Raw genomic sequence first — 12,915 nt, 5'->3', positions numbered from 1 at the left:
ACTACTATTTATATACAAATATGATTAGCTAATATTTTAATATCATTTATCTTTGTCTGTTACAGAATAATTATTGTTAAATTTGTCAAATAATTGTTATCAGTAATTTTTTAAAACTAGCTACCTTTTTGAAATCAAAAGTACCAATGTAAGAAATTTTTATTTTACTTTGAAAAATTAAATTAAAATTAAGATTTGTAGGGCTTGCATTTTATAGATATCATTCTTTTTGCATTTAATTATTTCAGCGTAACCGATTTTTACTGTCAACCTGTGAAATAGGATTAAGTTTCATATAAGGAATTTAAAGGGAAAACGCAAGTTTCTTATCTAATGTTTTATAATTTATGGAAAATCCTTCAAAGTTGTTTCTTTCATGTTAAGTGAAGCTTGTTTTGTTGTTAATTTGTGAAAGAAGTATAAATCTTTTAAAGTCAGCTCATTACAGTTAAAAAAGAAAAAAATAATAATGGAAGGTAATGCATTTGAAGTTGTATACGTGGAGACAAATTTTCTTCACACAGTTGTTCAAATTTATTTATTCTTGCCTGTTTCTATTTATTAAGAAATATGATAAATTTGATATAAGATGAATTCTATTATATTTTGAGATATTTGTTTTCCAGGTGAACTGAAACACAACATTGATAAGCTAGTTGAAGAATTACGATTTGTTGTAAAGTCAGAAAAAGAGATCAAAGACATAATTCAAGTCTTAGATTCTATTGTTAATGTTAGCAAAACTTCTATAGGAGGTATTCTATCGGGGGTATTTTATACCAATTATAATGTTATATAACAAGAAAATTTTATTCTTCTTTTAGTGGCTCTACAGAGTTCACGATAGACAATGTTTTCTTAACTCTTTTGCGTTATGAATTCAAGGAAATTATTGCAAAAACTGCTAAAGCAATTATAATGTTGTATAACAAGAAAATTTGATTCTTCTTTTAGAGGCTACAGAGTTCACCATAGACGATGTTTTCTTAACTCTTTTGCGTCATGAATCCAAGGAAATTATTGCAAAAACTGCTAAAGCAATTGCTGAAATTGCAAAAAGTGAAAGAGGAAGAGAAAAATGCACTAGTACAGATTTAGTAAATGCGTTAATAGATCTTTTAAAGGACGAACGTGTTGATGTATTAACGCAGACTTCCAGGGCATTGGGAAATATTTGTTACGAGAATGGTAGGGAGCTTTAATCCCTAATGACCCAATTTTGTTCATGTATGTAGCTAACATTAAAACCACCGTTATTATAATATGATGTAACAATATTAATGATTTCTTGTAGGAATTTAGTATTTTTATAAATCTTGCCTTTAATATTAACCTTTTATTGATATTGATATTATTATTTCTAAAGAATAGAATACTTTTATTTTGTCCTAATTCCCTCTAACATATTTTTTTATCTGCTGGAATGATCCATGAAAAGAATTTTAAGGCTGAAAGGGATAGCGTGTTTTATTCTGATGATAAGTTTTATTTCCTACTACAGAAAATGGTAAAAAGTTTGTGGAAGATAAAAATGGATTGATGTCAATTTTGGCAGTATTGGAAAAAAGTGTGACGCTAAAGAACGTAGAAGGCGCACCATTCCTTCGTAATGTTGCTGTAGGACTTTTACTTAATTTTCTTATCGATCGACCATCTCTTCACAAGGAGGTGTGGTATTTACTATATGTTTTTATGTTTATACCATAATTATTAACATTTAATGAATTATAGGTATGCTAGTCTGTAAGTTTGTAATTATTATCATAAATACTTTAAATATGATTGTAGTTAACACAATATATTAACTGTTTTATAAGAACATGTGGAAAATATAAATTAAATGATTTTACTCAAGGTAGAAATGATATGTTATAATTAGTATATTCATGGTTATCCATATGTTAAAATATAGGTAAACTTTCTTAGGCACTGCAACAGGATATAGTACCAATTATATGCAGCATTCTGGAAATTGATGGAGCTACAGGTGGAGAAGCTGCGATGCATGCCCTTCTAATATTAGGAATATCGAATGATGCGAACATAGTGTTTCTAGATGAAAGACTTACAAGAATTTTAGTAGATATTTTGGGAACTGATGCATCATCAGAACTTTCTGAAATGTGTTTGGAACTTTTTCATGGTCAAGCAGAAGATGGTATTCAGATGATTTTTGAAATGTGCTTTTAAATTTTTTTCACTGACTAAATCTTTATTAATCTGTGTTTAAATTTCAGAAAAAGCAAAATTATTACTTGCAAATGCAGGTGTCTGTGAGTTGTTATTAAAACTTTTGGAAAAACATAGTCCGTATTGCACAGACGAAGAGACTAGATGCGTCTTGAAGATAGCTTGCAACTTAATTGTTCTTGTCTTGACTGGAGGTATGTTAAAATAAAATTAAAGATGAAAATATTAATTGATATAGAAGTTACTTTCAGATGACAGTATGAACAGCCTCTACGATAACAGTAACGGTATTGTATATAAGAAATTGGTCGAATGGCTTGAAAGTGAAGATAGAGATTTACAAATTACAGCAGTATTAGCAATGGGCAATTTTGCACGTACCGATGCTCATTGCAAACTTATGGTTACGCAAAATGTTCATTGTACTCTTCTTAAATTGCTACAAGATAATAACACAGATACTGCTGATATAAGGTTTCAACATGCTTTGCTTAGCGCTTTAAGAAATCTTGTTATTCCTGTGGATAATAAGGCTGTAATATTAAAAGATGGTTTATTAAATATTTTATATCCAATGATAAACATTTCGTCGTATCCTGTGGTCTTCAAGTTATTGGGAACTTTAAGAATCGTTATCGATGGTCAATGTAAGATTTTATTTAACTTATATCCTATAAATGAATTAAACGATAAAAATTATGATAACCACAGTGTTTATTTCAGCTGAAGCTGCAATAGAATTAGGAAAAAAGGATGGCTTAGTAGAGAAGGTTGTCGAGTGGTGCGAAGTTGAGGAACATCCCGGAGTTCAGGGTGAAGCGAATCGCTTAATCGCTTGGTTAATCAATAATAGCAGGTTGTTCATTCAATTCAGTTTTATTGAATATTTTATAATCATTTGTACCACAAGTTTTACCGCAAGTAAAGGTTACTAATTTTTATATTTTTTAAATTAGGGATAAAGGAATAACAGTTTCGGTAATAGAATATGGGGCGATAAAGCATTTAGTTAAAATGTTAACAGCCCAACATGTTCTAATGCAAAACGAAGCTTTAATTAGTTTAACGATAACAACCACAATTTCCTTAGAGGAATGTGAAAAATCACTTCTCGAGGCGGACGTAGGAGAAAAACTTTGCAAATTTTTTAATCCTCAGCACAATTTGGAAATACCTATCTTACATAATGTTTTGTCACTGTTGGTTAATATTGTTAATTCAGGTATTTAATATTTCATTTCATTTCATTTCATTTCATTTCATTAATTTTTTATACATTCTGACTGCTTTTGTGTTTAAATGAAATTTCCAGATCAATTAAGAAAACATCTTGGTAAAACTAATTTAATAACGTTATGTCGAGAAACGATTCGAGTGAAAGAGGATTCAAGTCTTCAAGAGAAGTTGGAAAAAATTTGCGACAAGATAATTTAATAAGGTACTTACTAGGAATACAGAGGAGAAAAAAATTACAATTTTTTGTAAGGTGTGCGGAATATACAATTTTTAAACATGATTCTTCGTGTTCTTCTTATCTAACAGTCTTTTAGCATTACAATTTCAATTAAAATGGTATAAATATAATATAAATGTTTTATTTATAAGAATGATCGTTAGGTCTCAGTCCAAGTTTTCTATTATAAAAAATCTATAAAAAAAAACCTTGCTAAGTATTTAATTGAATAATCAAGTGCTAGTTATGATTAAGTAATTTGTGTATGTATGTATGTATGTATGTATATGTATTAATTACACAAATTATTTACTGTTACATTGAAATGTGATGGTTAAACTCATTAATTATAAAGAAATGATCAAATGTACATACATAATTTTAAGAAATCGACCAAACAGTATATTTTATGTGACCAATTATGTGATTAATATTAGAAATAAATTCAAAAATTCTATTACTTCTGTAACAGAGAAAGTTTTATTAACTTTATTACTTGTGAAACACAAGTTGATTTGAAATGTGTTGTGGTTCGTGATGAGACCACTTAGCGAATATGGCGCCTCAATCAGAGTTGCCACGTAATGTTGTGTGTCGCGTCGACGAGGTACGTCTTTTCGACAATTAACGGCGAATTATACAGTAAAAAAAGTGCAATGCACGTCTCATGGTGCAGTAAGGTCTAAAATTTCGTTCATCTTCGCCGTGATTACCTCGTCGAAAAGGTGAGAAAATGGTCTTGCATTAGAGAACTTGACAAGAGATCTACATTTCTCGGTCTCTTCGTTTCGACGTGACGTTTTAACCTTTCGATCCTTCTTCTTTCTTAATTTTTGTAAACTCCTTTAAAAAATGATCTTTTCTTTCATCTAATTGCAAGTTTTTAACTACCCATTTAATTATTTGTCAATTACTACTATATTTGAATTTTTTTTTTTTTTATACTGCACTTCTATGCAAAACTTGCATTTTATTAAGAATGTATTTATCGCTTTCTGATTTCTTTCTTTTTATGTTATTGATTTTTGTATTGTCTTATTATTTATTATTATGACTTTCAGATTTTTAAAAGTTTTCTATTTTCTTTTTTCTTTTTTACAGGGAATAAACTTTGAGATTTCAGTATATTTAATTATCGATGTTGCATTTAAGATATCAACTTACATTTAATTATAGATTTGTTAGATTTCATTTGATCATGTAGATGGTTGATTAAGTTTTAATTTTCAACTATTAGATTATCAGGTAGTATGATTTTAATAACACGATTTAATGTTTTATTTTGTGTTATCATAGAGAATAAGAGATTAAATTATTTGGATGTCACATTTCAATATTGTCAAATCTAATTGTATTAAATATAGTTTATTTTTTTATTTGACTTGTTGCATTCTTATGTATAAAAATTATAATAAGAAATATATAAATATTAATTTTAATGGCTTGTTATGTAGCGCTAAATATTACAATATTCGTTTGTCAACTGGTCTTAAACATGGTAACATAATATATAAACGTATCATTTCTTTTAGCGACATTTGGAACTCATCGATATGTCACAACCAACAGACTATCAGTATCGTCCATATGGTAATGGGGGTAACTTAAAAAGTGGTCCCCCTCAGATGGTAAATGGACAGGCAAGTGCGACACACCATAATGGCATGCAACCAGGAAATTATAACTTTACTGGTAAATATATATCATAAATTTACCACTTTTTTCGTATTATCTTATCGTATATAGCTTTATACGTTCATTTCAGGTACCTCGTCATCCCATTCATCGCGAGATCCATCTAGAGAAACTTCAAGAGACCCATCGCCAACTTCGTATCTCCATAATCAATATAAATCACCCCTACAACGTCCATTAGTACCTCCGATGAACGGTCAACAAAATTCAATGAACCCGTTAATGCCAATGCCACAACCACCACCACCACCACCACCACTACCACCACCACCACCACTACCACCATCAGCACAGCAAGCACCAGTAAGGTTATCGCAAAACCAACAATATCCACCAATGTATAATGTTCAGAATCAGTTCCAAGTGCCAGTTACAAAACATCAAGCTCCACCTAGAGATGAATTAAGAAATTTACAAGGAAATTCGCAAATTGATCCATCAAATACAGAATCGAAACTTTACAAAACTGATAGCCAAAGTACCGTGCAAGGTGCGCAAACGTTCGTGCAGCAGCAGCAAGAACAAAATATCATTCCGACTACTATGCAACAGCCTAGAGGACAAATGTCTTACCAACAGAATTTGGGAGGATCAAGAATGTATCCAAAAAATACGTACGGTATACAACATGCTACCAGTGTACCAAACACAATGCCTTATAGGACAGTTGGTAGCGTAGATACTCAAGCAAAAATTCCAGCTGCACCTATAGGATTTCCTGGACAAAGAATGGTTCCATTTCAAAATTTCATTTTATTAACAATATCATTTTGTTTGCAATATCTGTACGTAATTTTTTTTGTTGTTTTACAGTATCCAAGTCAACCACCAAATCCTGTAAATATACCACTAGATTCAATGAACAAACGATACCCAGAATCATATCCTGAGCAAATGAATCATTTGAACAATCAAATGAATATGATGTCTGTTGCACAAGCCGGTTATAATAAATTATGGGTAAGTGCAGTTCTTATTTTAATAATAATATTGAAGTTGAACATATAATATTTTACTTTTTCATTCTTACTTGAATAATATTTTATTTTAGGGAATGGAGACTGTTGATTTATTGCAATGTAGAAATGTTTTACCTGCAGAAAAAGTGGAACCACCAAAGATCAAACTTCACCAAGAGTTTCTAGATAGTGTTAATTGTAGTCCAGAGTAAGTGTTCCTTATACAAAATGTATCTAATGATAAAATAAACATTTAATATAATACATATATTAAAATGTTGTTGCATACTAAATTTTTCAGTATTTTTCGGTGTACACTCACAAAGATCCCCGAATCAAATTCTTTACTACAAAAGTCCAGATTGCCTCTAGGAGTTTTAATACATCCTTTTAAGGATTTAAATGTATGTACGCTATATGTTTTGCTTGTTAAGTGGAATTGACATAAAACATTTGATAATTTCAAATAATAATGTATTATTCTATTTTCAGCATTTACCAGTAATACAGTGCAGCACAATAGTACGATGCCGTGCTTGTAGAACGTATATCAATCCTTTTGTGTATTTCAATGATTCAAAAAGGTGGAAGTGTAACCTGTGTTACAGAGTAAATGAATGTGAGTATAAATTTCCAGAATTGTAATTACATTTAATAACAATGTCATTATTAATATATCTACATGAGATATTACTGGTAAACTGGTGCTTGTATTAAAGAGTTAGAATTTTAATTTAATATTGTTCCAGTACCAGACGAATTTCAATTTGATCCTGTAACAAAGTCGTACGGAGATCCATCAAGACGTCCAGAAGTAAATACCAGTACAATAGAATTTATTGCACCTAGTGAATATATGGTAAGAATAAGAAATATTTGATTAATACTACTAGGATTAAATGGTGTACAAAATGGATGAACATGTAAAATGTTTCAGCTACGTCCACCACAGCCGGCCGTGTATCTATTTGTTTTGGATGTTTCAAGACTGGCAGTAGAGAGTGGTTATTTGAGCATAGTGTGTAACGTAATTTCCGAGGAATTATCCAAGTTGCCTGGTGATAGCAGAACACAAATTGGATTCCTGGCAGTAGATTCTGCGATACATTTCTTTGGCATACCCGACAATGTATCGCAACCTCAGGAAATGATTATGCTCGATATAGATGGTAATTCTAAATGATTTATATGTAATTGTTGTTACGGTTGAATTATTACCGTATACATATATGTGTAATAATAATAAGACATTTTTCTGCAGATGGATTTCTTCCATGCCCGGACAATCTAATAGTTAATTTAAAAGAACGAGAGGAATTAGTGAGAGATTTGTTGGCTCAATTACCAACGAAATTTCAAGGGACTCATGATACAAGTAGCGCTTTGGGTGCAGCATTACAAGCAGCATATAAACTTATGGTAAATTAGAGAACAGTATTTAAAAGTTAAAACACGATTAGAAGTTGTTAAAATATGAACATAATTTTAATTTAGTCGCCGACTGGTGGACGTGTGACTGTTTTCCAAACTTGTTTACCAAACCTCGGCCCTGGACTTTTGCAAGCGAGAGAAGATCCAAATAGTAGATCAAGCAAAGATGTACCACACCTGAACCCAGTTACAGATTTCTATAAGAGATTGGCATTAGATTGCAGTGGACAACAAATTGCTGTCGACTTATTTCTGTTGAACAGTCAATATTGCGATTTAGCCACTCTTTGTAAATATCTTAATTATTTTATTTTATTTAATTTTATTTTATTTAATTTTATTAATTGTATAAAAATTGTTTTTTAACAAAACCATTTTTGTTGCAGCGGGTATGTGTAAATTTTCTGGAGGATGTATATATCACCTTCCTCTGTTCCGAGGATCAAAATCACAGAATGCAGAAACTCTCGATAGAATACTCAGACGTTATCTTACTCGAAAGATTGGTTTTGAAGCAGTCATGAGAATACGATGCACACGTGGTTTGAGTATTCATACTTTTCATGGAAATTTCTTTGTTAGATCGACTGACCTTCTTAGTTTACCTAACGTTAATCCAGATGCTGGCTTTGGAATGCAAATTTCTATTGAGGAAAACCTTTCAGATATTCAGAACGTGTGTTTTCAGGCAGCTCTACTTTATACATCAAGTAAAGGTAATTTTCAAATCAAATAACAATTCATATAATTACTCTTTTGATCTGTATTAAGCGTATATTTGTTAAATTTCTTTAAATGTTACATAAAAAGGGGATTGAGTTAAAAAAGTATGTTTCAGGGGAAAGAAGAATTAGGGTACACACATTGTGCCTACCAGTAGTGTCCACTTTATCTGATGTTCTTCATTCTGCTGATCAACAATGTATAGCAGGCCTACTTTCTAAAATGGGTAAGGTTTTTTTTTTTTTTTTTCCCCGGCAAACGGACACAAGTTACTTAATTTTTTTAAACATTCTTTTTAAATTTCTTTTATTATTTATTCTATTATAGCTGTAGACAGGTCTCAGCAGTCATCTTTATCCGATGCAAGAGATGCTTTGATAAACGTGGCTATAGATGTATTGTCAGCCTATAAATTGTCTCAGTCAACGGCCCCTGGTGGACTTGTTGCTCCTGCGAGCTTAAAGTTACTGCCCCTTTATATTATTGCTTTGCTCAAATGCGTAAGTATAAAGATATTTACATATTTAATGTCTGATGCAATTAACACTTTATTAAAAGTATAAAAGAAAGTGATTTTGCTTTCCTTTTCAGGTTGCCTTCAGATCGGGAACGAATACAAGACTTGATGATCGAGTCTTTGCAATGTGCCAGTTGAAAACTCTGCCACTATTTCAATTAATTCAGACAATTTATCCAGACCTTTATCCTATTCACGCGCTTGATGACCGGAATTTGAAAGATATCGATGGGAAACTTTGCCCACAACCACCCAGATTGCATCTTTCTGCTGAGAAACTTGATTCTAGGGGAGCTTTCTTGATGGATGCCGGTGACCGAATATTTATTTTAATTGGTAAAAATATTCACCCTTCATTTTGTTGCAATATACTTGGAGTTTCTGCTTTTGCTTCAATACCCGAAGAACTTGTAAGTTTATATCTATTATTATTCTATGATAAAATATTTTTAAAACAATTCTATAATAATTTGTTATAAAAAATGTTATGTGATAAATACTACATCGTGAAAAAAATATTATTTCTAGTATGAATTACCAGAAATTGAGACGGCAGAAAGCGAAAGGTTACGCAATTTTGTATTTAGTTTACAAGAAGAAAAGCCTTACCCTGCCACTGTACAAATTATTCGGTGAGTTGAGTTTTCGTTCTTTGTATGTATGTCATTTTAAATTTAGTTTAAACGCTCTATCTCTCTCTCTCTCGAGGAACTTGACAAATTTTTTATCTAGCGCAAACACTAATTTAGAGAATTGTTGTTTCATTGAACTAATTAAATTTAGAGATCAAGGCATTGTAATGTACTATTAAACTGTAAACAGAATATTTATAATTCTATTCTTTTTTAATTTCTAGAGATGACAGTCACTTCAGAACACTCTTTATTGAACGATTAGTTGAAGATCGTTTCGAGAATTCTCTGAGTTACTATGAATTCTTGCAACATCTTAAGACTCAAGTGAAATAATAATAAAAACAACTCATTCGGAATTAGATGGAAACAAGATAAGCAAACGTTAATAATAAAAAAGAAGAAGCTATTGTTGATTACATACAGTGAAAGTGTTTAACAATCGTGAACTGTGTTCAAAATTGCGAACCTCTTAAAACGATTGTTCAATCGGTTAATTAGAATGGAACACTTAGGATTTATGAAAACCATACATATATGTACGTATACGTATGTAGGAATGAATGTTATTATTACTGTTTTAAGAAATGTTAAAGCATTTAAGTATAATTCAATTGTAGTTATTGTTTTATTACTATTAGAACAATTATTATAATAATTATTGTTATTCTTTTCAGTTGCAAATTTCAAGAAACATCATCTTTCTAATAATTCTCCATTTTAAAAATAATTTGTAATCATTCGATTTTACTATTTAATTTTCTGAAATTTTTAATTCTTAAATTACGTTTCTTTTAGGTATTTCAATTCAGACACTGATTTACTGAATTTGAAAACTTTTTTCCACTTCCAAGTGTGTGGTATTTTATGAAACTGTTTTAAAATTTCCGTTTTTTTAAATTAATTAGGTACGTTACAAAATAGTCTCCTTTTGGATTGAAATCATTTTGTAAATAATTATTAGTTCTCTGCGTCTTCAACCAGAGATTTTATAATAAATTATTAATTAAATTTATTAATTCCATAAATATAAAGCAATATTTCATAAGGTATGGTGTATTCGAGAAAGAAAAAATTCTACGCCAATAAAATAAGATGAGTTTTAATGCTTTTTTAACCAGACCCTATTAACTTTTTAAAACTATAATTACATTTAGAAAGAATCGAATAATGTTATGTTTCAATATGTTTTATAATAGTAATCCTCGTTAAATTTCTATTTGGCGATATTTCAATTTTCAATTATAATATCATCTAAGCAATTAAAATTTCAAAATTAATACATCTCTACTTTAAATACGTAAAAATTACACAGGATTATAATAAACTATTAAGTAAAAATTACAGGGAAGTGTTAAGAAGCATCATCTTATTTTTTATGCAAGAACTTAACATTTGTTGAATATACCACCGCCTTTGAAGCAATCTATGCATATGTTACTACAGAATATTCATCTGAATGTGGTAAAGAAGTACAATTATTTTGTTAATAATCTTACGAAGAATGAACGATTAAATAGTTATCAGCATCTTTTTCTTAAGATTTCTATTATATTGTACTTGCTTATCGTGTTTAATTGGACATTCCGTGTATGTATGTATGCATGTATATGTATAGACTGACCTCGAATTAACAAAGTAAAAAAGGTAATATTTACAAAAAGAAAAAGAAAAAGAAAAAGAAATTTTTTTTACTGATACCATTTGTAGAAATGTATAAACAGGGAAACTCTATCTGGTTATATAAAGCACATGCATAGGAATGCAAGTGAAAATTTATATTAATCTTATCTGAAGTATGGAAATTAAAAGTAGCAAACTGATTTCTGTTTATTAATATTTTAATACTGTATTTATAAATCAAGCTTAGTAGAAATGAATTAATTATTTAAGTATCCCATACGTGTGTACAATGAGAATATGGAGTTATAGTTATTTGTTATCTGTATGTTTGTTTATTCACGATACAGCTATGTAGTTTTAAATTGTTTCTATTAATTTTTCACATAATCATAAATAATGCAGAATATGATAGTACACAGAAATACAGTCTCAGAAATTGAATGCGATCGCATATAAATGCTTTTGCAGAATGGCATCAAAGATCTACATATGTTATACATATAGTCGCTGTACTAATTGTTGAATATATATATGATGCAAGCGCGCGCGTGTGTGTGTATGTGTACGTATATGTATATGGATATGAATATAAATGATAACGTTTCACTCTGTTAATTCGAGATAAGTCTGTGCAGAGAAATTGGGGATTTACAAAGTTCTATTTCTCATACCATCAATGCTGCCAAAAAAAAAAAGGAGATGAACACTGAAATACTTTTCTTAGATTCAGAATGAATTTCAAGTGAAGAAAAAAGACAGGAGGTAGAAAGATCATGTAAATTGTTCAAGATTATAAACTGCGCTCTGAAAAGTGCGAAAATAAAACTCGTAGTACCGTTTTAACATTTTTTTTTTTTCTTTTTTCTTTTTGTAAGGAAAGTTGTAATGACTTGTAGATTTTGTCACGTAAAATTACCGTATACACTGAAATTATATATGTATAATCTCATTTCTTATATTCAAAATTATTAAGAATCAAATAAAAGGTCTGGGCACCAAGATATCAGATACAGTGTTTAGAAATTGGTGAAAAATATTTGATTACTATATACCTTTACAATTATATTACATATATAAATGATATAAATGATATAAATTACAATTGTTTTCTTTTTATAAACAGTTATAAGTAATATAATTTTACATTTGAACAAAGTTCTTTTTATCATTTGACAAATTTCAAATTTAATAAATGTGATTCAGTAATGATAAAATTAATAAGTTGATGTATTTAATAAAAATATTTCAACTTTTTTATCTATGGAAAGACAATATTTCAATAAAACATTTATCGTAAATAGTGACCTACATTTTTATAGAATTTTTCTTTTAAAAAGTATGAAAATAATTCTCAGCCATACTATAAATGAGAATGGAAAGCTACTACGATTACTTGAAGTTACAATTAGATTTTGTTGTAAATATAATTGTTGTATAGTTATAAGTTTCGGGTTATTGTAAATAATTTTTTATTTTGGTATTTTGTCCCCATTGTTTGTTTATCTGTAATATTATGGACAAGAATAATGTAAATTTATTTTAAGAGATTATAGTGATCTATCAAGTTTATGGGAAAGAAAGATTTTTAAAAATCATCAATTTAGTTAAAAAAATATTATATTTGGTAAGAAATTATTTCACATTAATCTTAATCTTAATCTTAATCTTAATATTATATCACATTATATTATA

At 29.5% G+C, this 12,915-nt stretch overlaps 2 protein-coding genes across 6 annotated transcripts; both read left to right on the top strand.

The window, feature by feature from the left end:
* The first annotated feature begins 65 nt into the window (after nt 1-65).
* vimar (visceral mesodermal armadillo-repeats) lies at nt 66-3,856 on the top strand. 3 transcript variants are annotated; one of them, XM_034328830.2, is made up of 11 exons: nt 66-148; nt 249-476; nt 627-755; nt 955-1,188; nt 1,502-1,668; nt 1,927-2,158; nt 2,238-2,384; nt 2,442-2,837; nt 2,914-3,046; nt 3,147-3,412; nt 3,503-3,855. In XM_034328830.2, the coding sequence occupies exons 2-11, from the start codon at nt 470-472 to the stop codon at nt 3,622-3,624; spliced, it is 1,833 nt and encodes a 610-aa protein (XP_034184721.2). In that variant the 5' UTR covers nt 66-148; nt 249-469; the 3' UTR covers nt 3,625-3,855. The 3 variants fall into 3 exon arrangements, with proteins under 3 accessions (XP_034184721.2, XP_034184722.2, XP_076545727.1); XM_034328831.2 differs by lacking the exon at nt 627-755 and having other exon boundaries at nt 3,503-3,856; XM_076689612.1 differs by lacking the exon at nt 66-148 and having other exon boundaries at nt 242-476.
* A 348-nt stretch (nt 3,857-4,204) lies between these two features.
* On the top strand, nt 4,205-11,979 carry Sec24AB (Protein transport protein Sec24AB). Of its 3 annotated transcripts, none has more exons than XR_013062548.1 (18): nt 4,205-4,368; nt 5,176-5,335; nt 5,409-6,070; nt 6,152-6,298; nt 6,390-6,505; nt 6,599-6,701; nt 6,790-6,916; nt 7,047-7,156; nt 7,235-7,466; nt 7,559-7,716; nt 7,792-8,017; nt 8,115-8,444; nt 8,567-8,677; nt 8,779-8,951; nt 9,043-9,378; nt 9,497-9,600; nt 9,825-10,139; nt 10,399-11,979. XR_013062548.1 is itself a non-coding variant. In XM_034328805.2 (17 exons), the coding sequence occupies exons 2-17, from the start codon at nt 5,197-5,199 to the stop codon at nt 9,934-9,936; spliced, it is 3,186 nt and encodes a 1,061-aa protein (XP_034184696.2). In that variant the 5' UTR covers nt 4,205-4,368; nt 5,176-5,196; the 3' UTR covers nt 9,937-10,240. The 3 variants fall into 3 exon arrangements, 1 of the variants encoding a protein (XP_034184696.2); XR_013062547.1 differs by lacking the exon at nt 10,399-11,979 and adding an exon at nt 10,278-10,293; XM_034328805.2 differs by lacking the exon at nt 10,399-11,979 and having other exon boundaries at nt 9,825-10,240.
* The last annotated feature ends 936 nt before the right edge of the window (nt 11,980-12,915 follow it).

This window comes from Osmia lignaria, chromosome 8, assembly GCF_051020975.1.
Source record: "Osmia lignaria lignaria isolate PbOS001 chromosome 8, iyOsmLign1, whole genome shotgun sequence".
Classification (NCBI taxonomy): domain Eukaryota; kingdom Metazoa; phylum Arthropoda; class Insecta; order Hymenoptera; family Megachilidae; genus Osmia; species Osmia lignaria.
The sequence above is the reverse complement of the archived record's forward strand: the minus strand, read 5'-3'. Positions and strand labels throughout refer to the sequence as shown.

Coding starts and splice junctions, on each gene's coding strand:
- vimar (XM_034328830.2), top strand. Junction 756..954: donor TAGCAAAACTTCTATAGGAG/GTATTCTATCGG, acceptor TTCTTCTTTTAG/AGGCTACAGAGTTCACCATA. Junction 2,838..2,913: donor AATCGTTATCGATGGTCAAT/GTAAGATTTTAT, acceptor TGTTTATTTCAG/CTGAAGCTGCAATAGAATTA.
- Sec24AB (XM_034328805.2), top strand. CDS start 5,197: ATGTCACAACCAACAGACTATCAGTATCGTCCATATGGTAATGGGGGT. Junction 7,157..7,234: donor TTGCACCTAGTGAATATATG/GTAAGAATAAGA, acceptor AAAATGTTTCAG/CTACGTCCACCACAGCCGGC. Junction 8,018..8,114: donor TTGCGATTTAGCCACTCTTT/GTAAATATCTTA, acceptor TTTTTGTTGCAG/CGGGTATGTGTAAATTTTCT.